Source organism: Diabrotica undecimpunctata, chromosome 7, assembly GCF_040954645.1.
Source record: "Diabrotica undecimpunctata isolate CICGRU chromosome 7, icDiaUnde3, whole genome shotgun sequence".
Taxonomy (NCBI): domain Eukaryota; kingdom Metazoa; phylum Arthropoda; class Insecta; order Coleoptera; family Chrysomelidae; genus Diabrotica; species Diabrotica undecimpunctata.
In genome coordinates this window covers 35,945,243-35,972,291 of record NC_092809.1, presented here as the reverse complement: position 1 = coordinate 35,972,291, position 27,049 = coordinate 35,945,243, and the positions used below count along the sequence as shown (strand labels likewise).

The window sequence follows — 27,049 nt, the reverse complement described above, 5'->3', positions numbered from 1 at the left end:
AAAAAAAAACGAATGTCAAGTGTTGTATTTTTTTATCTAATAATAATAATTTTAATATATGATAATATTGTATATATTATTATTATATAACAAATTTCAATTATAGCCATTCAAAAGTCAAAATCATCGCCTTTTTGTTGTTTCTGATAAGATCATAAAAAATTACTATATAAAGCAATGTGTTTTTTTAAAATAATTGTCAATACAGCAACCATGTTTCGACAAAGCATTTGGGTGTTATGTGTTCTTGTGATATCTGCAACGTAAGTAATTTTAGTGTAATTAATTGTTTGTTTTAAAAACTTGTCCAATTATTCTTTAAAAACTGCAGCCCAAAAATGAGCTCCATAGCGATTCAGGCTCAGGCCACTTACTGTCTTCATATTCTGGGTGGGTATGATCTATTTAGCACAAGTTCCATATGATATTCTTCTTTACTTAAGATACTGATATCTTATTTATCTTTGTTTAAAACTGAATCATTGCAGCCTGTGTTATTGGGATAAAAATTTTTAGAACTGATTTATAAGTCGGTATGATTATCGACATTGCCCAACATTATGTAGACTACTTCATTTTGTTCAAAACTTATACTTTACAAAGTGCAACAAGTTTTCTAAAAATAAACCCGAGACTAGAGTTTATAATCAACGTAAACTAACTTGAAGTTTGCAGGCAAGAGTATTATGTTTAGATGAACGATATTGACGCTCATATGTGTGTGTTAATTACTACATAGTTTGCCGCTTCATTAATATTAATGATTACTATATTAAGTTACTGTTTCAAAGGTAGTACTAATTCAGTCTAGGAACTTTATTAAATCAAAAATCTCTGTAGAGTAATTCATACAAGATTTGTATAATTATATTATCTTTTATGTTATTACGAAGATATACAGTAAATGAACAATTTCAAAATCGAGTAGACCATATTTGGTAAATCGCCAAAAACAAACGTATTCTTAACTAATATAGTGGTTAATTAATTAATGCCAAAAGAAAATAGCTTCCAAATAATATTAAAAACATTTAGAAGAAAAACAGTCTATGAGACCCTACAGAAGGAAAAGAAAATAAGAAATAAGAAACTCTTACGACAAGGAAATTAACAACTGAAAAAAGATACATGCATATCGCAAATACTTGCAAAATAAAGAGAGAAGAACACAAATAAATATTCCAGGAAAACGATATATAGGGGAAGTACATACAAAATGACATATGGTTTTATTATCTGATCACAGCTGTTGCTTAATAACACACAGAAATGTCATTCTACGTCAATTATGACTGGTTCTCTATTTATTGAAACTAATCATTAATTATTAGGCAATTTAACAAAATTATTTTTAATTTAACTGAGATTAGCAAAAACCATTTTGTCCATATGTTATGAATAAAATGACATACAAGCTTAACTATACTATATATTTAAATGTTCTATTATTATTATTACTATTGTCCTAATTAATGGATTCGACCGTTACTTGATGGAAATTCATTTTATGTTTTCAAAACAAAATCTGTCCAAAAACTTACATTGGTCAAACTGGTAGAAATTTTAATAAACGAATAGCAGAACATAAAAGGGATTTCAATAATAGAAAAACAGATTCTACATACTCACTTCACCTTCTAGATCATATCATAATCATTGTTTTAATGGTGAATTTAAAATTCTTCACATTCAAAATAAAGGCCTTAAGCTATCTTTGTTAGAATCTATGGAAATCAACAAATTAAAAAACACATATAATTCTGAATGACCAGCTTGAGACAAACAGTTCTCCCCTCTTCAACCTATTTCATTAGAGACTATAAAGTGTAAACCCATGCCAAAAACAGATCACTTGAGAAAGGCAATCAGCCGAAACAGCTGTAGTAATAAGAATTTAAAATAAATTTTGTGGAAGTTTTGAAAACAAAGTTTTCAGTGTTTTATTGTTGTATATTGTCCTATTTAAAGAAATAATGTCAACAAAATAATTACACATATATTTTATTATTTTTAATTAAAAAAATATTTATTTACATAGCTCACAAATAAAACCAAAGATTTTTTGGAACGTCAGCACAAGCAGCGTGAGCAAAATATTGCACCGCACCCAATCTTCTCCAGCCCTGGAGTGGGAATGAACATCGTTGCAATATATGCATGGAGAGTCTTCCAGTCTTCCTGTGAAGTAAAATATTAAATACTGTAATTTGATATGAATCATTATCGGCTTGTTGCATAAATGTATGCAGCTTGCACTGGGATTGTGCAGTCGGAGTAACTTATAGAATATTTCTTGTAGGAAGCAAAAATGTATCATCTTGTGGCTGTTGTCCCAGCAGTGGAAATATCGTCTGATTGTTTAGATAGCCCAGCATTTGAAATATCACCTGAAGTCGTTGACTGCTCAAGCTGCTCATTGGGGATATTTTCCAGTGGTCTATTTGTAGTTCCCACGGGTTCATAAATATAATCGGGAAATACGTTCTGTAGCTGCCTTGCCGGATGCTTCCTTGAATAAGCCGGATATCTGTAATTGTGTAACAACTCGTCCAGGTTGTGCTTTCAACCACTTGGATATTTCTTGGTTAGAGTATGTTTTTAAGGGTGCGAAAAAAGTAACGTCAAGAGGCTGCATGCGATGGGTGCAGTGCGGAATCAGGCAAATAATACTGATGCCGTTTTGTTTCACATATTCTAAATCATCAATCCCCTTACTTTATCGTCATTACTAGCTTTTGCAAAATTTTGGAAATGCTTAATCCATTTTAGAAATATTTCGGTTGTCATCCATCCTGAATGTTGAGCTACACCTAAAGTTCCTGGAGGAGCTTCGTCGACAAATTCATTTTTCATATTTTTTCTCTAAGATATCATCATCATCATCATCTTCTTCTTCTTCCTCTTTATAAGCAATTCAGCTTGTTCATTGGCGGATTATTACCTCTATGGAAGGTTGTGACTCCATCTTTTGCGCGGTCTTCTGATACTTCTTCTGCCGATTGGTGACTTATCTCTTCGGCTATCGTAACTGCGTAACAGAGTATTTTGATTTCTCTTTTTCCCATTCTGTATTCCTTTGTTAACGCTTTTGATGATTTCATCCATGATCAAATTGAAGAGCATGGGTCTCAATGAATTCCCCTGTCTTATTCCACTGCCTATTTCTATAGGTTCTGTAAGTTGTCAATCTATTCTGACTTCCATTTTGTTGTTTTGGTAGATGTTTTCGATACTTTTATAATATTTAGGGGATCTTCTCTATTATACAGAAGATGGATGACATCTTTGAGTCTTACTCTGTCAAATGATTTCTTTAGGTCAATCAGACACAGAAATGCTGGTCTATTATGCTTTTACAAGTGCTAATAAATCGGAGGATAAGTTTAGCAGATGAACAATAGGATTTTCGTAGTGGAAAATCGTGTAGAGATGCAATATTCGTTATAAAGCAAATTACTGAGAAATCACAGTATAATACATCAGCAAAATATCATCATCGGTGAGAAAAATGTACCAATAACATTAACGCAGCAAACTATAGTGGTGTTTATTCCGCGCTCTGCACTGGTTATAACACCAACCTGCCTTCTATCAGTAGTAGCCAAAATTTTCTGTGATTTTTGTACAATAGAAAGACCCGATATATCAGCATTATATATTCTATGTATCTTGTAGTCTACAGACTCCAGAAGTTTTTCATATAAATGAAAAAATATTTTGACTTGAGACCGATTAAAGTTCTGAGCCCGGGCTGCTGAAGTAGGTTCAGGTTTCCGTAAAGATATATCTTTATTTCGTCTTAGAAATCCTTCCATCCATTCTTGTCCAGCCTTTTGTTTTTGTGGGTTAAATTTATGAGCAAAGTTGTTCTTCTTAGCAAACTGAAAAGCTAGTTCTTGGACCGATGCGCGCGTCAACGCAAACAAACGAGATTCAAGGAATTTCAAGTACTGCACTAATTGTTTTCCACATCGCAAGGAAAGGTGAATTTCCAGCATTAAAGACCTTTCGAATTGGACTCCAAAGTTTTATTATTACCCAATACGTGCCTCCGTAGAGTTGCCTGGGAAACACCAAATGTTTTTGATGCCAATAACCAACCCATTTCCTTTTTTCGAACTGCTTCTATAGCTCTCTGCATTGAATATTCACTCCAGGATTGGTGATCAGCCTTACGCTTATGATTCCCATGCATTTTATTATATCTGTAATAAATAAATACCTAGATTACATTTTCAGTTAATTACTGAATTCATAAGGACAAAATAACATACCTATGTCATTATGTCCGTTGTTCAGCTATGTCGTTTTGTCCATATAGCGTTATGAAAAAAAAAATAAAAAAATAAATTTAAAAAGTGCTTTCTTTGTAAAATAAATTATATCAGAGGCACAACAAATCTATTAGTGATAAAATAAATGCAACAAAAATAGATAAAATAGCGAAAAACTTTTACCATTTATACGTAAAACTTTACAAAAACTTATACTGTACAAACACCTATACTACTCGACAATATTGAAAAGAGTGAGATTATATTAATAGTAAAAGTGAGAAATATTAATATTTGCATGATTTTCTGCATGAATGACAGTCATCTAACCGATGAGAAATATGATGGTACAGCTTGATAACTCGTAAACGAGAATACTCCATGATCTTGAAAATATGTCACACCTACTCTCAGAAAAAATTTGATATATCCTTCTCATACTATTATTTTGTTTCAGATGCAAACAGGAACTTAATAATAAACGTTTCCCACAAGGCTTTTTATTCGGTACCGCAACGTCTGCCTATCAAATTGAAGGAGCTTGGAATGAAGACGGTAAAGGAGAAAGCAACTGGGATGTATTTGTTCATAGAGTACCATCAGTTATTAAGAATAACGAAACTGCAGATGTAGCTTGTGACTCTTATCACAAATACAAGGACGATGTAGCTATATTAAAGGATATGGGGGTTGATCACTATCGTTTTTCTATTGCGTGGACCAGAGTCTTGCCTACAGGTAAAGTATTTATTACAATTTTGCGCATTTTCAATATGTAATTTGTTGATATTTCACCGAAATTATAATAAATCGCTACAAATACTACAAATTTGTTAAGACAATGATGACTTTTTCTCTATTTTAGGATTTGTTAATGAAGTAAATCAAGCAGGTGTTACTTATTACAAAAATCTTATTAGAGAACTCAAAGCCAACAATATACTACCCGTAGTCACTATGTTCCATTATGATACGCCACAAACTTTAGAGAACATAGGAGGATTTACCAATGAGCTGATCGTCGATAGATTTGTGGAATATGCTCAATTCCTATTCGAAACTTTTGGTGATGAAGTTCAATACTGGGCCACCTTCAACGAACCCAAACAAACCTGTCAAGGAGGATACGGAATCGGAACGAAGGCGCCTGGCGTTCTATCGCCTGGTATTGGGGAATACTTATGCGCCCACAACCTCATTAAGGCTCATGCTGAAGTTTGGCATTTGTACGACAAACACTACAGACATAAACAAAATGGTAAGTAATTTTTAAAGTTATAATTTTTTGTCTTCTATTTCCTCATCTAAGTCCCAGTTACGTCACAGACATTCGTTGTTGTTCTTCCTTGTTTATTTCCCATGATACAGTTATCCATTTATATATATATTTTTTTATTGAAATAAAATATTAAGTGAATTTGAAATATTGTCCACGGACACAGTAGTTCAGGTATATACCTAATAGATACAGAGCGGGATGGTAGATCCATTTTAAGTAACGCAAGGTCTAAAACAAGGTAATGGGCTGGCATCAAACTTGCTTAATTTCGCAATGGAATACGTACCTAGAAGAACGTCAGAAGGTAGAAATAACACACTTATCAATAAATTAGTCCAACTGTCAGCATATGCAGATGACATAAATATCATGAGCAGAACCAAAGCAACAGGTGAGAATACTTATACGGAACTTAAATCACATGCTAAACAAATAGGTCTGTTAATAAACACAAAAAAGACTAAAATCCTAGTAAAAAGCCAGAGGGAGCAACATGACCCGACCTGACAGTCGACAACTTAAAATTAGTAGATGTTGTCCTTTGTGATGTTGAAGAATATCTCCAACATCACAAAGGACAACATAGACCATGTGGAGCTTAGCAGAAGAATCATTGCAGCCAATACGGCATACTTTGCTATGAACCAGGTATTTAAATCACGAGACGTACATCAACGGACTACGATACCAATCTACAAGATTATAATTCGACTGATAGTGATGTGAAACTTGGTTAATGACTCAAAAATCTGTAAACCGCATGGATGACTTTTGGAGAAAGGTATTGAGACGAATACTAGGCCCTGTAAATAAGAACAAAATCAGGTGGCGAAACAGGTATAATTATAATATATATATATATATATATATATATATATATATATATATATATATATATATATATATATATATATATATATATATATATATATATTGTGATGATGTATTGTTTGTGAATGATGTTTTAATGAGCAATGAGTGTTTTTTAATAATATATATATATATATATATATATATATATATATATATATATATATATTCAATATATATATTGAAATGATATAGAATATAGGAGAAAGAAAAATAGTGATTAAAAATAATTTATAAGTTATATACTAGATAAAATTAGATATAAAAAGTATTTGGTTATTTTAATAAGTTATATACTAGAGAATTTTATAAAAAAATTTTATATGAGGGTATTCTTAAGAAATTAACATATAATAAGTGTAAAAAGTTTTATTTTAATAATTATAATATTGTAAATATATAAGTGAGCCATGTGATTAGGCAACCAAATATACCTACTCGGAATAAATTACAGTTAGAGAAATTAATAATTGCGAATGTGAAATAGGGTTAAATGTTAGTTTAAAATGTTTAGTTTACATACAGTCACTGATTTAAGTTTATATTCTGATCTGAAAAGCCTAAATGTCAACAAAATTCTCGATAGAAAAGAAAGGAATTCTCTAGAATACAGAATTTAACCTTTGTTTACGGTAGAACTTTCTCGAATATGGTTATGTCTATGGACATAATCGAACATATACTGTTTCGAGAACATTCATATGGAGGAAATGGAACAATTCTAATAGGATTTCTTGCCAGATGGTTCTGGAAGATTGAAAAGGTATAAATACTCGGTGATTTGGATTCAAAATGGCCAGTCAGTTAGTAAGAAAGAGAGTTAGAAGATAGACACATTTAGTTAGTGAAGTCAATTGCTCAGTAAGTTCAAGATAGTCAGTCAGAAGGTCCAGATGTTCAATATAATAAGTTCAATGAAGATTAATAAACAGTATAAAGATAATATTATTGAAGATTAAAAATTATGTTATGTAAAAATGGTAATTGGATAATGGAAGAAAGTATCAATTGAAAATTAAAATTATATATTTGGTGATTGGATACTGGTATATTGAAAAGAAGAATAAATATAAATGCTGTTAAGAAGAAAAATATTTTAAATTGGTGGAAGCTGATAATTGGAAAAAGTAATTTCACAAAAACAAGGATAACCGAGGCTGAGAACGAAGACATTGAGTGGTGATTAAAATCTTTATTTTGGAGAACATTTTCATTTAGGCATTCAGTGAAAGAAAGGTACAAAATTTTGTTAATATAATTTAGTTAGTTTCATAATTATTTCAATTTTAAAGATAGTTTGTTTAAATTTTACATAGTCTATATAATTTAATTAGTTTCATAAGAATTTCAATTTAAAGTTTATTTTAAATTTTGCATTGGTTATGTTAAATACATATGTGTGTTTCATAATAGATATAATAAAGATAATTTAAAAAAAGTGCTTACAAACTAATTCTTTGAGAACCGCGATAAAAACCCTATATATATATATATATATATATATATATATATATATATATATATATATATATATATATATATATATATTATTAAAAAACAATCATTGCTCATCATTCACAAATAATACATCATCACAATATACAGGGTGAGTCATGAGGAACTTTACATACTTCTACCATATGTAGAGTCCCTCAGGGAGCATGTCATGTGGCCACTAAAAAATGTCAACTCCTCTTCTTTATTAATTAACAGGGTGATTTGTGTAATTGAGCATTTATTTCATTTTACTGTAGTGTTTATACGGCTCATTTGATTTTTTTAATTTTTGCATGATACAGTACACTACTATCAAGCATTCGACTGGTATTAGCTAAACTAAAAAATTCCAGGACTGGCTTTGGAAAAATTTATTTAGGGATTCGTATTAAATATTACACCCTGTATACATATTTTTTTAAATGCAATAAGTGATTTTCAAACTACATAAATAGCCAATGAAAACGACATATGCGATAATGTTGTCGCACTTTTATTAAATTTTTAGTGAACGATCAAATCTTACCAAATATAGAACAACCATAATGAAGTATCAAATTATAAGGTAATTAATTTAAACAAATGTTATAAATTTCAAACATTTTAATTGAAATGATAAACTGAGTCACTGCACAACAAAAAACTAACTACTAACAATAACGAAGAACAATTAAAAAAAAAAACTAAAAATATGTACATAGTTATGATAAACCCATAAATTAGAATAATAAAATAAAAATAATTCAAAATAGATTTTCGAAATGGAACCCTGCAGCCTGTACACATTTTTGTTGCCGAATTGTTAATTGACGTATTGAATTACGGATACTCTGGGGATCGTTTCTAATAGCATTACAACAATGTATAATTCTATCAATTAATTGTTGTCGGTTATTAATATTCACTGTGTAAACTAGTTGCTTCAATCGTCCCCAAATATGTTAATCAACGGGATTGGAATCAGGGGATCTTGAAGGCCACGAAATAGGACCTGCACGTCCTATCCACCTGTTGCCATAAACATTATTGAGATGTTGTCTCACTGCCAGTAAAAAGTGTGGGGGTGCCCCATTATGCTGAAAATACATCCCTCGGATAGCAACGTTCGCGTTGGCAAGCAAATTCGGCAAAATATTTTGTAGAAAGTTCAAATAGACCTGCCCTGTTAAAGGACCATCAAAAAAGTGAGGACCTACTAATTGGTTATTTATGACACCAATCCACACGTTAACCGAAAACCTTAACTGAGAACGACGTTCTCGAATAGCATGGGGATTTTCTTCTGCCCACACATGTGAATTTCGTGAATTATTTATCCCGTCTCTGGTAAATTGGGCTTCATCTGTAAATAGTGTCCTGTATAGCGTTGGTCGATTATTGTTAATCCATCTACAAAATTCCAACCTATCGATCTCATCTCCAGCATGTAGTCGCTGAACCATTTGAATGTGATATGGGTATAGATTATTTTTTTGTAAGACTCTACTTACTTTTGATTAAGTAACATTGAGTTCTCGACTTACTTGTCTAGTGCTTATTGTAGGGTTCATAGTAACGGCGTCCATAATGTCATCTTCCTGCGCTTCATCTACATGTCGCTCTGTTGTTCTACTAGGAAAAGTGCCATTTTCTCGCAAATAATTAAAAACTGACCCAAATGTTGGATGACTGAGAGTTCGACGATTAGGAAATCTCTACTAAGCGATATTCTCTACTAGCAGCCCTACCATTCCCATTACAGAATCCATAAACAAATATTATGTCTGCATATTCTGTGGTCGAAAACTGATGTGGCATTTTGAACGAAAGTAACAAAAGCTCTACCAAAACTAACACAATGTACTTAACGTAGATATGACATAAGAAATATGTATTCTTGTACACATAAATAACAATTGATAATGACAATAATGACAATGGGTATAAAATATCAAGAAACGTCAAACGGTCAACGCCAACCTTCATTTTAAACTTTTTTAGATTTATTTTTATTTAGTACAGTTGATGCAATGTATTATTATTTGACATAAAATTTTAATCATTTACAATCAACAAAAACTAACACATACAAGAGGTTTGACTTTTTAATCAATTTAATTTATTATTTATCGAAAATAATGCCCCAATACGATCTATGAGTAAAAATTTAAAATTGAAAAACAATTGATTCTATCGTAGAGATAATACAAAGTGACAGTAAAGATGTTAATTTTCTACGTATTAGATTATGTTGTAGGAACTCATTTTAATTAAAATGTTTGAAATTTATAACATTTGTTTAAATTAATACCTTATAATTTGATACTTCATTATGGTTGTTCTATTGTTGGTAAGATTTGATCGGTCACTAAAAATTTAATAAAAGTGCGACAACATTGTCGCATATGTCGTTTTCATTGGCTATTTATGTAGTTTGAAAATCACTTATTGCATTTTAAAAAAAATTTATACAGGGTGTAATATTTAATACGAATCCCTAAATTAATTTTTCCAAAGCCAGTCCTGGAATTTTTTAGTTTAGCTAATACCAGTCGAATGCTTGATAGTAGTGTACTGTATCATGCAAAAATTTTAAAAATCAAATGAGCCGTATAAACACTACAGTAAAATGAAATAATGGTCAATTACACAAATCACCCTGTTAATTAATAAAGAAGAGGAGTTGACATTTTTTAGTGGCCACATGATATGCTCCCTGAGGGACTCTACATAAAGTTCCTCATGACTCACCCTGTATATATATATATATATATATATATATATATATATATATATAACTGTTTTGGATGGGTTGGAGTCAATAAAAGGGCTATTGGTTAACTATTTTTTTAATTCTCGAGCTTTCAATTGTGTTTACAATTATTATCAAGAGCTAAAAAAGACAAAATACTTACAAGGTTGAACTAAAAAGAAAAAACAATTTTTGTTAACTTACCAAATAAAAATTAGTTTGGTAAGTAAAAATTACTGCTTACATCTTCAAAATATTTAATACAAAAATGTTTTAATCTAATAAATGTTTCTCCGAAAATTTTTATAATTTTGAAAAAAATTTTTTTAATATAATATATATATATATATATATATATATATATATATATATATATATATATATATATATATATATATATATATTAAAAAAATGTTTTCAAAATTATAAAAATTTTCGGAGAAACATTTATTAGATTAAAACATTTTTGTATTAAATATTTTGAAGATGTAAGCAGTAATTTTTACTTACCAAACTAATTTTTATTTGGTAAGTTAACAAAAATTGTTTTTTCTTTTTAGTTCAACCTTGTAAGTATTTTGTCTTTTTTAGCTCTTGATAATAATTGTAAACACAATTGAAAGCTCGAGAATTAAAAAAATAGTTAACCAATAGCCCTTTTATTGACTCCAACCCATCCAAAACAGTTATATATTTCTTCCAAACGAGTCACAAGTACTTCTTTTTTCTTATTCTTATATATATATATATATATATATAATATTAAAAAAATTTTTTTCAAAATTATAAAAATTTTCGGAGAAACATTTATTAGATTAAAACATTTTTGTATTAAATATTTTGAAGATGTAAGCAGTAATTTTTACTTACCAAACTAATTTTTATTCGGTAAGTTAACAAAAATTGTTTTTTCTTTTTAGTTCAACCTTGTAAGTATTTTGTCTTTTTTAGCTCTTGATAATAATTGTAAACACAATTGAAAGCTCGAGAATTAAAAAAATAGTTAACCAATAGCCCTTTTATTGACTCCAACCCATCCAAAACAGTTATATATTTGTTCCAAACGAGTCACAAGTACTTCTTTTTTCTTATTCTTATATATATATATATATATATATATATATATATATATATACATAATATATATATATATATATATATATATATATATATATATACATATATATATATATATATATATATATATATATATATATATATATATATATATATATATATATATATATATATATATATAAAAGAAGTACTTGTGACTCGTTTGGAACACATTTATTTAACTGTTTTGGATGGGTTGGAGTCAATAAAAGGGCTATTGGTTAACTATTTTTTTATTCTCGAGCTTTCAATTGTGTTTACAATTATTATCAAGAGCTAAAAAAGACAAAATACTTACAAGGTTGAACTAAAAAGAAAAAACAATTTTTGTTAACTTACCAAATAAAAATTTTTAGTAAGTAAAAATTACTGCTAATACATCTTCAAAATATTTAATATAAAAATGCTTTAATCCAATAAATGTTTCTCCGAAAATTTTTATAATTTTGAAAACATTTTTTTAATACAAAAATAATTGAATTTATAAATAAGTTCAAATAGCAACCAATTACAAATAGCCTCAATGTCATAAATGCCAACATAAAATTTTTATTTTTGACAATTATATTGCCAAAAGTAAAATTTCGTTTAAACATTCTTTTTTGTTTAGTAACAAAAAGAAGAAGATTTATTCACCGTTGACAGATGTCTGAAAGAATGTAACAGATATATGGAGAATTAAATATGACATTTTACAAGTTTTATATATAAATCATAGAAAGAATATATAAATTTTGCTTAAATTTTGAATTTCTGATCTTTTGTTTAAATTTTTATCACTTTTGCTAATACAAACCATTTCCAAAGAAGTCCTTCTAAATTTATTACTTTCACTACATAAAATTTTATTCTTAAATTCTTAAATTAATGAAACTAATTAAATTAATATAAATTTTAAAATTGAAATTGTTATGACACTAACTAAATTATATTAACAAAATTTTGTACCTTTCTGTCACTGAATGACTAAATGAAACTATTCTCCACTATATAGATTTTAATCACCACTCAATGTCTTCGTTTTCAGCTTCGGTTATCCTTGTTTTTGTGAAATTACTTTTTCCAATTATCAGCTTCCACCAATTTAAAATATTTTATTTTATTTATATTATTTTATTTATTCTTATTTTTAATACACCAATATCCAATCACCATATAACTATTATAATTTGACTTCTACTAATCTCCAATCATAATATAATTTTTAATTTCTTCCAATCTCCAACCAATATTCTTCTAATATACTTTCCAATACTATCAAATTTTAATACTAAATCACTGATTATTGCATACTTTATATTTTCTTCCTAATTCTGACTGACTAATCTTGAACTTACTGAACAACTGACTTCACTAACTGTAACTAACTGTGTCTGTCTTCTTACTAACTAACTGTCTGACCTTATACTGACTTCATAGTAACTGTCCTCCTTGAATACAAATCACCGAGTATTTATACCTTTTCAATGTTCCAGAACCATCTGGCAAGAAATCATATTCGAATTGTTCTATTACCTACATATATGAATCTTCTCGAATAGTCTATTTCGCAAACAAGGTTATCTTCCGTGTTCTAGAGAATTTTTTTTCTATCGAGAATTTTATTGACATTAAGCTTTTCAGATCAGAATATAAACTTATATGTAAATTAAATATCTCAAACCAATAAATAAACCCACTTCTACATTCGCAACCATCCCTTAACTGTCACTTTCAGAGTATATTTGGTTGCCTATGCACATGGCTCACTTAAATATATCATAATTATTAAAAAAAAACTTTTTACACTTATTGTATGCTAATTTTTTCAGAATGCCCTGATATAAATATATTCTATAGTATATAACTTATTAAAATAACCAAATACTTTTTATATCTAATATTATCTAGTATATAACTTATAAATTATTTTTTTTAAAAACTATTTTTCTTTCTCCTATATTCAATATCATCTCATATATATATATATATATATATATATATATATATATAAGAACCACCTTTATCTTAGTATGTTCATCTATAGCGGCTTCAATGGGCAGGCCATGTATTTAGAGACATAATGAACACCAGGACTGATGATGATGATGTGGATAAAGACGCAAGAAATTTCCTTGCAGTGAGGAGAATCTATACAGACCAGAGACCAGGGCTCGAATTGGGCGGTAGAGTCATAGAATGGATGGATATTTTTTAATCCTCTCAGTTCTATAAATTTCTTGATTTATAGCGATTAAAACTAATTTTTGTAGTGCCCTTTTTAGAGTTTTCTTTTACAGAATTTTCTATTTAAAAATTTACAAATAATTCATAATTTTTAGGTGTTGTTGGAATAACTATGGACAGTTTTTGGGCTGAGCCAAACAGCGACAGTCAAGAAGATCAAGACGCTGCAGAAAGAATGAGACAATTTATAGTAAGTTTTCATTTAGATAATTAAAAGATCAATAAAATCGATTAAATTAGCAATATCTTTTTGGTTGCTGCTTTATTTTCTTTAATTTTTTTATCCAGCAGTTTATCTGTTATTTAAAACTTCTATAATAATTATAATCTATTACAGTACGGATGGTACGCCAATGCCCTAGTCAACGGTGACTACCCGGAAGTCATGAGAAAAGTCATAGCCGAAAGAAGTGCCGCCCAAGGCTTCAAAAAGTCTCGTTTACCACAATTTACCGAAAAACAACTTCAACGCATTAAAGGTGCTGTCGATTACCTCGGTGTCAACTATTACACGACATATATGGTCAAAAATCAAGGAGATGTTCCTGTAGTTTCCGGCTGGCAAGAGGATATGCAAGTAGAAACCTATCAGAAGGACGAATGGCAACGATCATCCTCTGCTTGGTTAAGAGTAAGTACATATTTATTTTTTTCTTCAACTGTAGTCGATTTTACTTGTATTTATAAGAATGGCAACAATATATGAAAACCCACCATTATTAGTTCCCGTAGTTCAAATTCATCTTTATTCAGTGTAGAATTCTGAGTAGTACCGAGTAGTTCCTGTATTGCTAAAAACATTTATTATTACCTTCCAAAAGTTCTAAACATAGACCAGGACCAGACAAAGTGAGAAAATGTACGAGTAGAAGATGATAGTAAACAAAATTATATACAAGATGACGGTATAAAAGTCGGAGATGCTGTACTGGCCAGAGCCGAATAGAACAAACCCGAGCTGCTTTTGTAAAAATAAGGAACTTACTTTGAAGTCACGATCTTAGTATTGACGTTAGTAATGATATATTGCTATAAGGTTCTAGTGCTACTGTATAGAGTGAAAGCGTGAATTCTAAGTGAGGATGTGCTTAAATTGAAAGTTTTTAAGATATGGGTATACAGATAACTTCTATTATATAATAATTGCTGGGTCGACAGAGTTAAAAATAAGGAGCTCCTTAGGCGGCTAAACCAAACAACATGACTGGTCAATATACTGAAGAGACGCAAGCTGGAAAACTTCGGTCACCTTATGAAACACCCTGAAAAATATGAACTTTTGCATCTCACCATTGAGGGAAAGACCCAAGGTAAACTTATTCCTGGTACAAGAAAAACACCATGGCTGAAAAATCTAAGACAATGGTATGAAATATTCAATAGGAAGTGCAGTGGAGAGGAAACCAAAGGAAAAACGCAAGAAATAAATATTTAAAATTACATGGTTGGACGATGTGGAAAATTACTTATGAACGACAATAGAAACACGGTGGTGGAAAACGGCAAACAAGAGAACTGACTGAAAGATACTATCCAGACAGGAGGAGATCTACTTTGGTCAAAGATCCAAAAAAAAGACTAGAGAGTATCTGATTTAATCGATTAGATTGAATATTTGACTTTATCAATCAATTTTTTTATAGTTATTCACCTTGTTTTAGATGGTTAACTTTTATATAGTCAATCTAACTAATATTTATATACAGAGTATAAATAATTTTAACGTATTTATTTTAGGTTGTACCATGGGGTATCAGAAAACTTCTCAACTGGTTGAAGACCACCTATGGAGATATACCAATATTCATTACCGAAAATGGAGTGTCAGATAATGCTACGACACACGATGATCAAATCAGAATCGACTATTATCAGGTAAAAAACACTTTTTTGCATTAGGCTATTACCATCAAAATATTGTAAAAATTTATCGTGATTTAGGTATAGTCGCAGCGCATACCTTATCACCGAAGCGCATGAGTTAAGGCATGCCTGTTTACAGTCCTGGACCCGGTTTTTCATAGCGCACAGCGCAACGCACGTAGTTCCACCGCAGTTGGATTTCTTTGCTCTTCCACACGCCTTTTATAATTACTATTTTTCATCCCCTCGAACAAACCCTCAGATTTATCGAATACTACAGGTCTTATGAGTGCTTATGGGATATAATTAGCCAATCTTACACGAACAAAAATAAAAGGAACGATGTATATCGAGATTTAGCTAAAAAGCTGTCTCCAGTTGCCAGGAACCGCAAAGTTATCGTCAGTTTTACTTCGGCAGGTATTTGTTTTCTATAGTTGCTTCTCTAATGGCATAACCATACAGAAGATTGTCAAAGTTGTTTTTTAACATTCTTGTAAAATTTCTAAACAGCACATTGTCGTTGCCTTCTAAATCCTTAAGAATACAAAAATTACGAGTTTTAAAATAACTCTTCATACAAGTTGTTCAGTTCAATCTTTTACGTTTTTTATCTTTCTTCAACACTAAATATGCAACACTAAGTCCTCTTAGCAAAATAACGTCACTTTCATCCATCGTGAATAGACTTCGTGAAGGCACTTTATGTGGACAGAGAAAAGGCATGCGTCTAAGCGCACACGTAAAGGCATGGTTGACGCATGTTGAATTGGAACACTGAAACGCATGTAAAAAGTGGAAGCCACCAATGTGGATATACCCAATGACCTAGAACATCTCGGAATTCCAGAAACATTAATGCTAATAGTGAGTAAAGATATCGAAACAACGCCTAAGATCATTAATCTAATTCTGATCTGAACACGAAGAAGAAAGTCGCTGCACTTGTAATAGATTGGACACATACTAATACGACCACATACAGATATGCTAAGAAGGATAACTAACTGGACATCACTATAACCCAGGTACAGAGGAAGACCTTGAAGATGGCTGGATTACTTAAAAGAAATTATAAGGATTGGAAAGGCGGGGAAAAATGGAATAGAGTCGCGACAGCAGCAAAAACTCACAAATTATAAATGATACGTGAAATAATGCAGCTCATCTTAGAATAGCAGTTTTATCAAAGACTAGAAAATACACAAATAATATTGCAATAAAAACCGACAGAAAGTCGAAAGGGAGGAACACCCAGAACAAGATGGTTAAATGTCATGGAGAACGATCTTTTAACGGTGAAAGGAGGATCAAGTAAAGTGATTTAAAGATACGAGCACAGAATGAAAAATCCTGGCTTTCATTTTGTATAATACACTTTATAGGTACGAATTTAAGGGATAATCAGGGAAATGAGATAATCATATTTAAAACGACACAGCAATATTAGTTGCCTGAAAATTTAATAGTGGGAGGAATTGGAGACAGGCTAACACTGTTGTCAAACCTATTGTTTTTCATTTGGATTTAAAAAATGTGCTATGACAATGATTATATGATATATGATGAAATAAAATAAAAATTAATTCCAAAACTATCACTTAAATTAAAAATAACTAAAAAAAAATAGAAACTATAAAACAAATATAAATATTATCGAATTAAATCAACCAACCATCACCTTGTGACAAACAGAAATCAAATCTATTATACGACGCCTTTCTTATGGCGCTGAGATCATTTGCTGATATATGTTGGCTCAGTTCGACTATTTTTTGACTCAGTTGCTTCAAGTTGGTGACTAGCTCAAATTCATGAGTGTACAAATTGGTCTTTGGTGTCCCCCCAAAATAAAACTCTAGGGAAGTTAAATCTGGTGATTCTAATAAATATTCTAAATTGTTTGGTACATAAATATATTCTTTTTTTACTTCGATCATACCTAATAGATTACAAAAAATTTCAGCAACATATCAGTAACGTTAGAGATGCTCTAGACGATGGTGTTAACGTTTTTGGATACACAGCTTGGAGTTTAATGAACAATTTCGAATGGATAAAAGGATATACGTAAGTAAATATTTTAATCATATAAATTACAACTTTTGTAGACTTATAAGAAAAATTGAGATCTTTGCAAAAAGTAATGCTGTCACGACAGCAAATTTTAAGTTAGAATAAAAAATATCTCTCAACGGTGTGTGCATTAATTTACTTTTTCTATTTCAACAATTCTATTAATCAAAATTGTTTTTATACGAAAAAAAAAATAATAATTGTACACGTCATCTTTACCAGAGTCGTTTTACCAAAGACTTTCAATTTGTCACATTTTATAATTACTTTAGAGGAATTTTTAACTCATTTTATTTTATGAAATCATTACAAATGTTACCTACATAAACTCAAGAATCATTCGTCTCCAAATAATTGAGTATTATTCTAAAATTGCTATTTTACAAAATTATCTATTTGCTTGTATACTCAAACTATTGTTTCATCAAGTTAGATGAAACTCTTAAAGAATAATCTAATGTTATAAAATAAGTATGCATGGTTGCGTTTCGATTCAATTCGAGTCTCACCGTTCCCCTATACATTTTGTGAGGGGACTGAATTGAATCGACGCGTACTATCCACAATCTAATTCACAATCCATAATCTAATTTTATCAATTTTGAGTAGACTAATGTTTTTATTTTGATTTTAGTGAAGGTTTCGGACTCTACCACGTCGACTTTTCAAGTGCAAATAAGACGAGAACACCAAAGAGATCAGTAGAATACTTTAAGAAAGTTCTTCGCACAAGATGCGCCACTGACGATTGTGTAGACGCATAAACTATAAATTGTTTATGAATGTGTTTATTGGGGTCTGATAGTCATAATTGTTATATATAAATAAAGTTTTAATATTTACCACTCCTTTTTTTATTAAACTAGCGGACCCGACAGACTTCGTTCTGTCAAATAGATTTGGAATATGACAGTTTATTTCTTTAATTGTCCTGAACAGAAGCGTCACCATGATGATAGGGCGGTGTGTGAGGGTCAGCTCGGGTGACCTAAGTATCTTCGCTTCCAGAACTTTGGCCACCCTTTTGGACCCACTAAAAACCCGGGGGATATCTGCCAGAGGGCTTCAAACTAAGAGGGGAACTTAAGGTTCAAATCTGATTGAAAAATAATCTAAAGGGATAGTGGGAACCTAAAGGTGACAAATATTTATAAAGTGGTTGCTTCAATGACAAAACATAGAGATAATTAATTATTTATTATTGTTAGTATTATTAACATAGGGTTAATAACCGATGTAATAAAGAATAATGAAATAAAACGTATATATGTTTTTTCAGTAATCGCTTTATTGTAAATCAAGTGAATCATAATTATTAACAAAAATCTGTTTTATTTTTATTGTAGTGCTTTATGATATACAATGTTTTTTGTTTGATTATCTGGTAAATATACAAACAAATCTAATGGTTTTCCAACACGGGAACAGGCAACATACAATTGACCATGTGAGAAACATGGGTTTTCTAGATTAATACCACAAACACCTAATGATTGCCCCAGAGACTTATTTATGGTCATAACAAAAGCAATCCGCACTGGAAACTGTAGTCGTTTAAATTCAAATGGTACATCAGTTGGAACCATTGGAATGCGTGGTATCAAAACGTCTTCTCCTTTATATTTTCCTTTCAGTATAGTTGCTTCTATCATGGTTTTCAATACTTTTTTTATCGCTAACCGTGTGCCGTTGCAAAGATGCGGTTGGTATATTTCTAAACATTATAACTATCGATCCAACCTTTAATTGAAGATTGTGAGGTGGCAATCCTGATAAATCCAGCGAGTTTAAAAATTCAGGCGGATAGTTAACGACATCATCTTGGTTAGTACCCGAATCAACTGATTTATATATCCTCAATTCGCCTGTAATTTGTTCTTGGATTTTAAAATTTAATTCATTTACATCTATGTTTTTAGCAGCCAATATAGCCCGTTCGCTGGACCAATCATGGTTTCTGTAATTTTAAGCAACATCTGGAAACACCTTTTGAATAAGTTCATCTTTTGATCGAGTTAACTGACAAAAACTTTGAGGAAAGTTAATGCAACCAGTCAAGGTGTCTATAGGCAATTTGCCATTACCAATGTCAATGAGTTGTTTAGAGAATATGTCTCCAGATTGGCCATTTTGCAACTCGACACGCATATTCTTACTTAAGTGTAATACCTTGACATGTTTCCACAAATTGGAGGACTTTAAACATGCATTGAGTTCATCAGCTGGCGTTGATCGTGGAATCACTGGCAATGTTTGACGATAATCTCCTGCTAATAAAATCATTACACCACCAAATGGGTTATGATTGCTCCGTAGGTCTTACCTGTTCCTGTGTTGGAAAACCATCAGATTTGTTTGTATATTCACCACGTAATCAAACAAAAAACATTGTATATCATAAAGCACTATAATAAAAATAAAACAGATTTATTTCATTATTCTTTATTACATCGGTAATTAACCCCATGTTAATAATAATAATAATAATAAATAATTAATTATCTCTATGTTTTGAAATTGAAGCACCCACTTTATAAATATTTGTCACCTTTAGGTTCCCACTATTCCTTTAGATTAGTTTTCAATCAAATTTGAACCTTAAGTTCCCCTCTTAGTTTGAAGCCCTCTGGCAAACATCCCAGTCGGGGTTTTTAGTGGGTCTAAAAGGGCGGCCAAAATTCGTGGAAGCCAAGATACTTAGGTCATCCGAGCTGACCCCCACACACCACCCTATCATCATGGTGACGGTTCTGTTCAGGAGAATTAAAGAAATAAACTGCCACATTACAAATCTATTTGACAGAACGAAGTCTGTCGGGTCCGCTAGTAATTTAATATAAACTTTATTGAATAGCAATAAAGTTCAAATTGACTCTACATTTAGTTAGAAAATATTTGTATGGGAAAAAAATTAATTTATTTATTTATAAAAGATTTTATTTATTTATAGAAAAAAGATCATTGCAGATCCATTTCTAAGTAATAACTGTATTAATGTTTTCTGGGAAATGTCAATGTTTTACCCATATACGGAGTGTAAAAATAAAGTTGTATTTTCATCTTATTTTGCAGTCTCCTGTAGAATTTATTAAAAGGAACACACCTACATTGCTTAGACAACAGTAAGAGCTTGTAATTTAATATAAATTTTATTGAATAGCAATAAAGTTCAAATTGACTCTACATTTAGACTCTACAAATATTTGCATGGGAAAAAGAAAAGGGTTGTTTTAGGGTTTTCCCGGAAATTATTGGAATTTTTCTTGCCGTAAAAACCATCCTTAGACTTCAAGGGACATTTTAAAAAAATAATTGTTAAGATTGGTCCATGCGTTGTTGAGTTATGCGCTTACCAACACATTTTGCGATTCATTTTTATATTATAGATATATATTTTTAAGTTTTTCAACTCCAACATCGGTACAGTTTTAAATATTTTACGGTGGTATTGTCACATCATTTATATACTAAAATAGATACCTTATTGAAGAAATGTGTCAAAATAGCACGCATGTTGACGTGGAAATTCAATCCAATTGAATTATTTTGTGCCATATCTAGCGAATACCTAATTAGCAAAAGTAGAAAAAATGAACTGGAACATAAAAGAAGTTTTAATGCACTGTTCTAAACACTGCTAATGAAATACTTGAAAAAAACTTCAGAAAAGAAAGAAGTTTGAGAATAAGAGATTGAGTGTTGAGCAAATGAAATTTAAGAAAAAAAAGTGACAAATAATAGGTCGGATAGAGATCTTCAGAACTCAAAGGAAGCGAAAGTAGCAGTAGCATCAGAAGATATATGAAATAGCTAAACAGAACAAATATAGTAAAAGATTTTCATACCATTAGATGTAGGTATTCAAGACAAAAATACTAAGATACTAGTTCACGAAAAATATTTGAAAAGCGATGGCAAAGATCCTTTGACTAATGGATATAGTAATAGCCATTTTTACAACATTAACATTTGAAAGGTGCACAAATTACGAGAAAGTACCAAAGGAATGGAAAACATCTTGGATATTTGCAATTTATAAAAAAGGCAACAAAGTCAACCGCAAAAACTACCGTCTATTACCAGTATCTTCAGAAGAATATTTGGAAAGATTACATAGAAGATTACATAGTAGAATAAACATAAAATAAGGGACGAATTTACCGACGTAGAAGCAGAATAACGGGCAAGATTTGAAGTCAGTAAAGAGAGTAAATCGTTCACTAGCATGAAGCAAATTTTCACCTCTAAAAGCCTCACCCTACCTCTCAAAATTCGACTTCTGAAATGTTATGTATTCCCGGTTTTGTTATATGGAATGGAGGCGTGGACAATGACCGCAACATTGATGAAAAAAGTAGAGGCCTTCTAAATGTGGGCTTACCGACGTATATTACGTATATCCTGGACTGAGCACGTGACCAACGAAGAGGTACTACGCCGGATAGGTAAATAGAGAGAGGTAGGAATAAGTATAAAGAAAAGAAAGTTGGAATACTTGGGTCACGTTATGAGACATAATAAATATAGAGTACTACAGCTGATCGTTCAAGGGAAAATAGACAGCAGAAGGGGTCCAGGGAGGAGGAGACCCTCGGGGCTCCAAAACTTGCGGCAATGAATCGGATTGTCATCTGCTGAACTATTCAGATCTGCCGTAAACAAAGTCAGAATAGCCATGTTGATTGCCAACGTTCGGAACGGACAAGGCACATGAAGAAGAAGAAGAAAGAGAGTAAAAGAAAACGGTGAATACCGAAATATAAAAATGGAAAACCAGCGTTGAATTCTAACGAAAAATTAAAGAGATGGACCGAATACATCAACGGTTGTTCAAAGACAATAGAACAGAACAGACGGAAGTAGAAGTAGAAGATGGCATGGTTTTAAAGAGGAAATTAAAATAGCAGTAAAAGACAGCAAAAATGACAAAGTAGTAGGTCTACACCAAATCCCAGTAGAAAGCTTAAAATGCATAAATGATGAAACCGTAGACATTATAGTAGACATAGCATAGAGAAGCAATGGTTACTCTCCACCTTTGGCGGTATTATACAAACCGTATATTTCACAACATCAAATTAGTCAAATTTTCACAAAAATTTTTCGAAAATTCAAAAAGTTCGTCTTCTTTGCTTCTAAAATTTGAAAAAACGATAAAATAAACGACATGTCAACGTGGCGACATAGGGAAACTAATAAACCAACTGAATATTTTTGTTTTTTTTTTGTCAACAGATGATTCTAAGTTCAGTTAGAGTTCTTAGTTCTGTTTTGTCAACAGATGATTCAGTTCTAAGTTACTATGAACACCGCAAAGTACCTTTTTTTTCCTCTTGGAAAATTAGCTTATTTTTAATATTTTTGTACCAAAATTTTAGATAATATTATTAAAATGTTGCACTATAATATACTAATGTTTAAAAAAAAATTATATTAAACCATTTTTAAAAAAAAATCTTGTTTAAAATATTAAAAATAAACCCTACTAAACTTACCCAATTCACTGATATTCAAAATAAACCATTTGATCAACTTTCTCAAGTTTGGTACTATTTATATATAGGCGGTTGTATATTCTGTTGTTTTATGATATTTTAAACAACTGGAAGAAATTAGGGGAGGCCTATGTCCAACTTTAGATGCAGAAGACCGGATGATAATATTCTGTTGTTTACTTATTACGAGTATTTTGATTTTCCGTATGTTCAGACCCAGACCTGCTTCCTTACAGCTCTCAATGACACTGTCAAGTAATGTTTGTAGATCTTCTTGAGTAGAGCTAGGAGTACTGTGTTGAACGAGTATCGCAAATTATTGATGATTTCCCCGTTCAAAATTGTTATTTTTTCTCATTTTTCAGAGAGTGCATTTATGAAAATTCTTTCGGGGAATATGTTAAAAACCAGGGGCGATAAGGGGCATCTCTGCTGTACTCCTCTTTGAACATTAAGAGCCTGTGATTATAAATCGTCTACTAAAACTGATGTTGTCAGATTCCAATACAAATTTACAATTGAACGAACGTCACTGCCATGCAAGTCAAGGTCTTTTAGAACTTCGTCAAGATAGAGTGCTTAACACGATCAACTGCCTTTTTGAAGTCAATCAAACAACAGTACTTGTCTAGAGATATATCACGACATCTTTGAGTAAGTGCGTTCATGCCAAACAAATCCCAAAATAATACATGGTCGTATAAATAAAAAAACTGGAAGAAGGAATAGATAATAATAAGTTTGGGTTCAGAAACGAACTAGGAACCGGTAAGACGTTATTTTCTTTTAATGTAAAAGCTCAAAAATGCGTGAATCTGAATGTGGATATGCATGTTTGATACTTTGCTCTTGAAAAAGCATTTGACAAAGTTAGACATAAAAAATTAGTCCAAATTCTAAAGATAAAAAACATAGACAAAAGGGACTTAAGAACAAGAACAATCCTTTACTGGAATCAAAGAGCCGAAATTGTAATAGACAACGAACCCATTTCAGAAATAGAAATCAGAAGAAGAATTAGGCAGGGATGTATATTGCTCCCATTACTATTCAATGTACATAGTGAATCCATTTCTAAAAAACATTACTATCTGAAAGTGAAGAAGTAATCATTAACAGAAGAAGTAGTAAAAACATAAGATATGCAGATGACACCGGAATTATGGCAAGCTCTGCTGTACAATTCCAACTACTTGTGCACAAAACAAGCAGTTTCTGTGAAAAGCATGGACTAAAAATGAATATAAAAAAGTCTAAATATATAATAAATACAAAGAAAACATAGAATAAGAAAATAAACATATATTTGGGAGATGTACTGACAGAAAGGGTTGAAAAATACAAATACCTGGGAATCTGAATTTCACAAAATAATTATTAAACAACAGAAATATGGGCCACTATACAGAAATAGCAAGAAATGCGTTTATAAATACGTAATGAGGGGACAGCGATATAAAATGCTAAGATTGATAATACGGGGAAGATAAGGGAAAGAAGGAGTGTGGGAAGAAGGAGAGTGTCTAGAAATTCAAGGAACTGGTTTAAATGCCGTTCAATAAAACTCTTCGGATGAGGAAATAAAAGTCAGAATAATAGACATAGCCTGAGAAGGATTTGTAAAAGACAACTCAATGTTTACAAATGAGATATAAAGGTTAACATTGCAGTTCGTAGAATGCTATGTTAGGTCACATCTGCTATATAAGGTAATGAAATCTGAATCCATAAAAAATTAGAGGCATTCGAAATGTGACTACAGATGTATTCTTAAAATTCCTTGGACTGCTCAAATTACAAAAGACAAATAGACGCATTGGAGATGAAAGAAAATTTCTGAGACAGCTAAAATAAGAAAACATCATACTTGAAGTACATACATCGAAATGATACATACTCTCGGACATAGCACGAATATTTCACATTAAAAAAAGATAGGGAAGCATTTAAAGAACTGATCTCGAATCTTCGTTAGAAGACGGCACGAGAAGAATGATTATTTCTGAGAATTCAACACCTGTTAAATTGTTCTAGTTATTTTGGGATTACCCAGTATTCCAATACATAGAGTCAGAAACCAAAAAATATCCTCTTTTGAAAAATATTCCTTATCCAAATATCTAACTTCAAGAACTGAAATGCTTTATTGGCATTTTGATTCTTAGCGGATACGATCTAAAACCAAGAAAGCGATATTACTGGGATTCTAAACCAGACATCTTGTCAGACTTCGTGTCAGAAGAAATATGTTATGACGAATCTATGGTTAGATACTATGGAAAGCATTCTTGTAAACAGTTCATAAGGGGAAAGCCAATCAGATTTCGATTTAAAATCGGTTCACTAAACAAAAGACGGTTATCTAATTAAGCAAAGAACCCAAAATCCAGCGAAAGAGACGGAAAATTATCTGGAAAAGCTACTGCTTCACTTCGAAACATGTTGCGTGAGTTACCTACAAATAAAAGGAAATTATCATGTAAACTCTTTGTAGATAACTTGTTTACCAGTGTTAACCTACTGTCGTAAATGCGAGAAAGTGTTATATACCTAAGGGTATACCTTTACCCTCGAAAACTGATTTTCAAAAACAGGAGGATCGAGGTGATTGTAGTGCCATTATTGAACGCAACAATGGTATAATTTTTGTACGTTGGTCCGACAATAATATTGTTACTGGTGAGTCTACCTCTTATGGCATCCAACCAATCACACTTGTAAAAGGTTTTCTCAACAAGAAAAGAAGATTATTCAAGTGCCTCGTCCGTGTCTCATAGAAAAATATAACTCATCGATGGGAGAGACAGACTTGATGGATCAAAATATAGGGAGGTACAGAATGGGTATTAGATCAAAAAAATGGTGGTAGCTATTATTTACATGGTTACCGGCAATTCAGTAAAACAGTAAAATTCAGTAAAAAAATTGATTTTAGCAGAGATGTAGCCACTTCATATCTTATGAAGTATGGTACAGAAGCTAAAGGTGCAGGTTGACCGAAACACTCAATTTCAAGCAGTTTCAGTAGTCGCACCAGCGACACCGTCAGATTTGACAGACAAGATCACATCTTGATATACATTCCGAACAATAAAAGATGAGGGTGCACATTTGAAAATTGCACTTCTATTGTTAGAACCATGTGTAGAAAGTGTAATTTACGGTTGTCTATTAATTGCAATGAGCAGTTTCATACAAGATAATTCCTTATACATATGTAAGACATCTTTAATGCTTAAATATATCATTTAATACCTTTAGCTTTTTTTTATTTTGCTTCCTGTATGTCCTAGAGTTACATACATGTAGCAGCTAATAACTTTTTTTGGCTAATTTTTGTTTTGAAAATAACCTCAGAAATTCGACTAAAGGACTCATACTAACAATAATTTACCATAAAATATATGATTTTTCACATATATAATATTTCAGGATATTAAGGGTTAAAGAAAGAAGTGGAAAGAAGTATGAAGAAACTGAATATTAATAATTCGAAAAAGAAATAAAAAATAAAAAAAATACATAAACCGTAGGTAGAAGTAAAGTAAAGGTTCTGTATGGTACTATACTATAATATGGTTGGTATTTATTTAAAAAATTAAATCGCAAAAAATTATTATCG

General features: G+C 31.1%; 1 protein-coding gene across 1 annotated transcript; it reads left to right on the top strand.

Moving 5' to 3' along the window:
• The first annotated feature begins 138 nt into the window (after window positions 1-138).
• LOC140445193 (myrosinase 1-like) lies at window positions 139-18,774 on the top strand. Its single transcript, XM_072537082.1, has 8 exons — window positions 139-263; window positions 4,732-5,012; window positions 5,140-5,532; window positions 14,089-14,183; window positions 14,331-14,624; window positions 15,731-15,868; window positions 17,823-17,926; window positions 18,567-18,774. Exons 1-8 carry the CDS (start codon window positions 178-180, stop codon window positions 18,694-18,696), a joined length of 1,521 nt encoding a protein of 506 aa, XP_072393183.1. The 5' UTR covers window positions 139-177; the 3' UTR covers window positions 18,697-18,774.
• The last annotated feature ends 8,275 nt before the right edge of the window (window positions 18,775-27,049 follow it).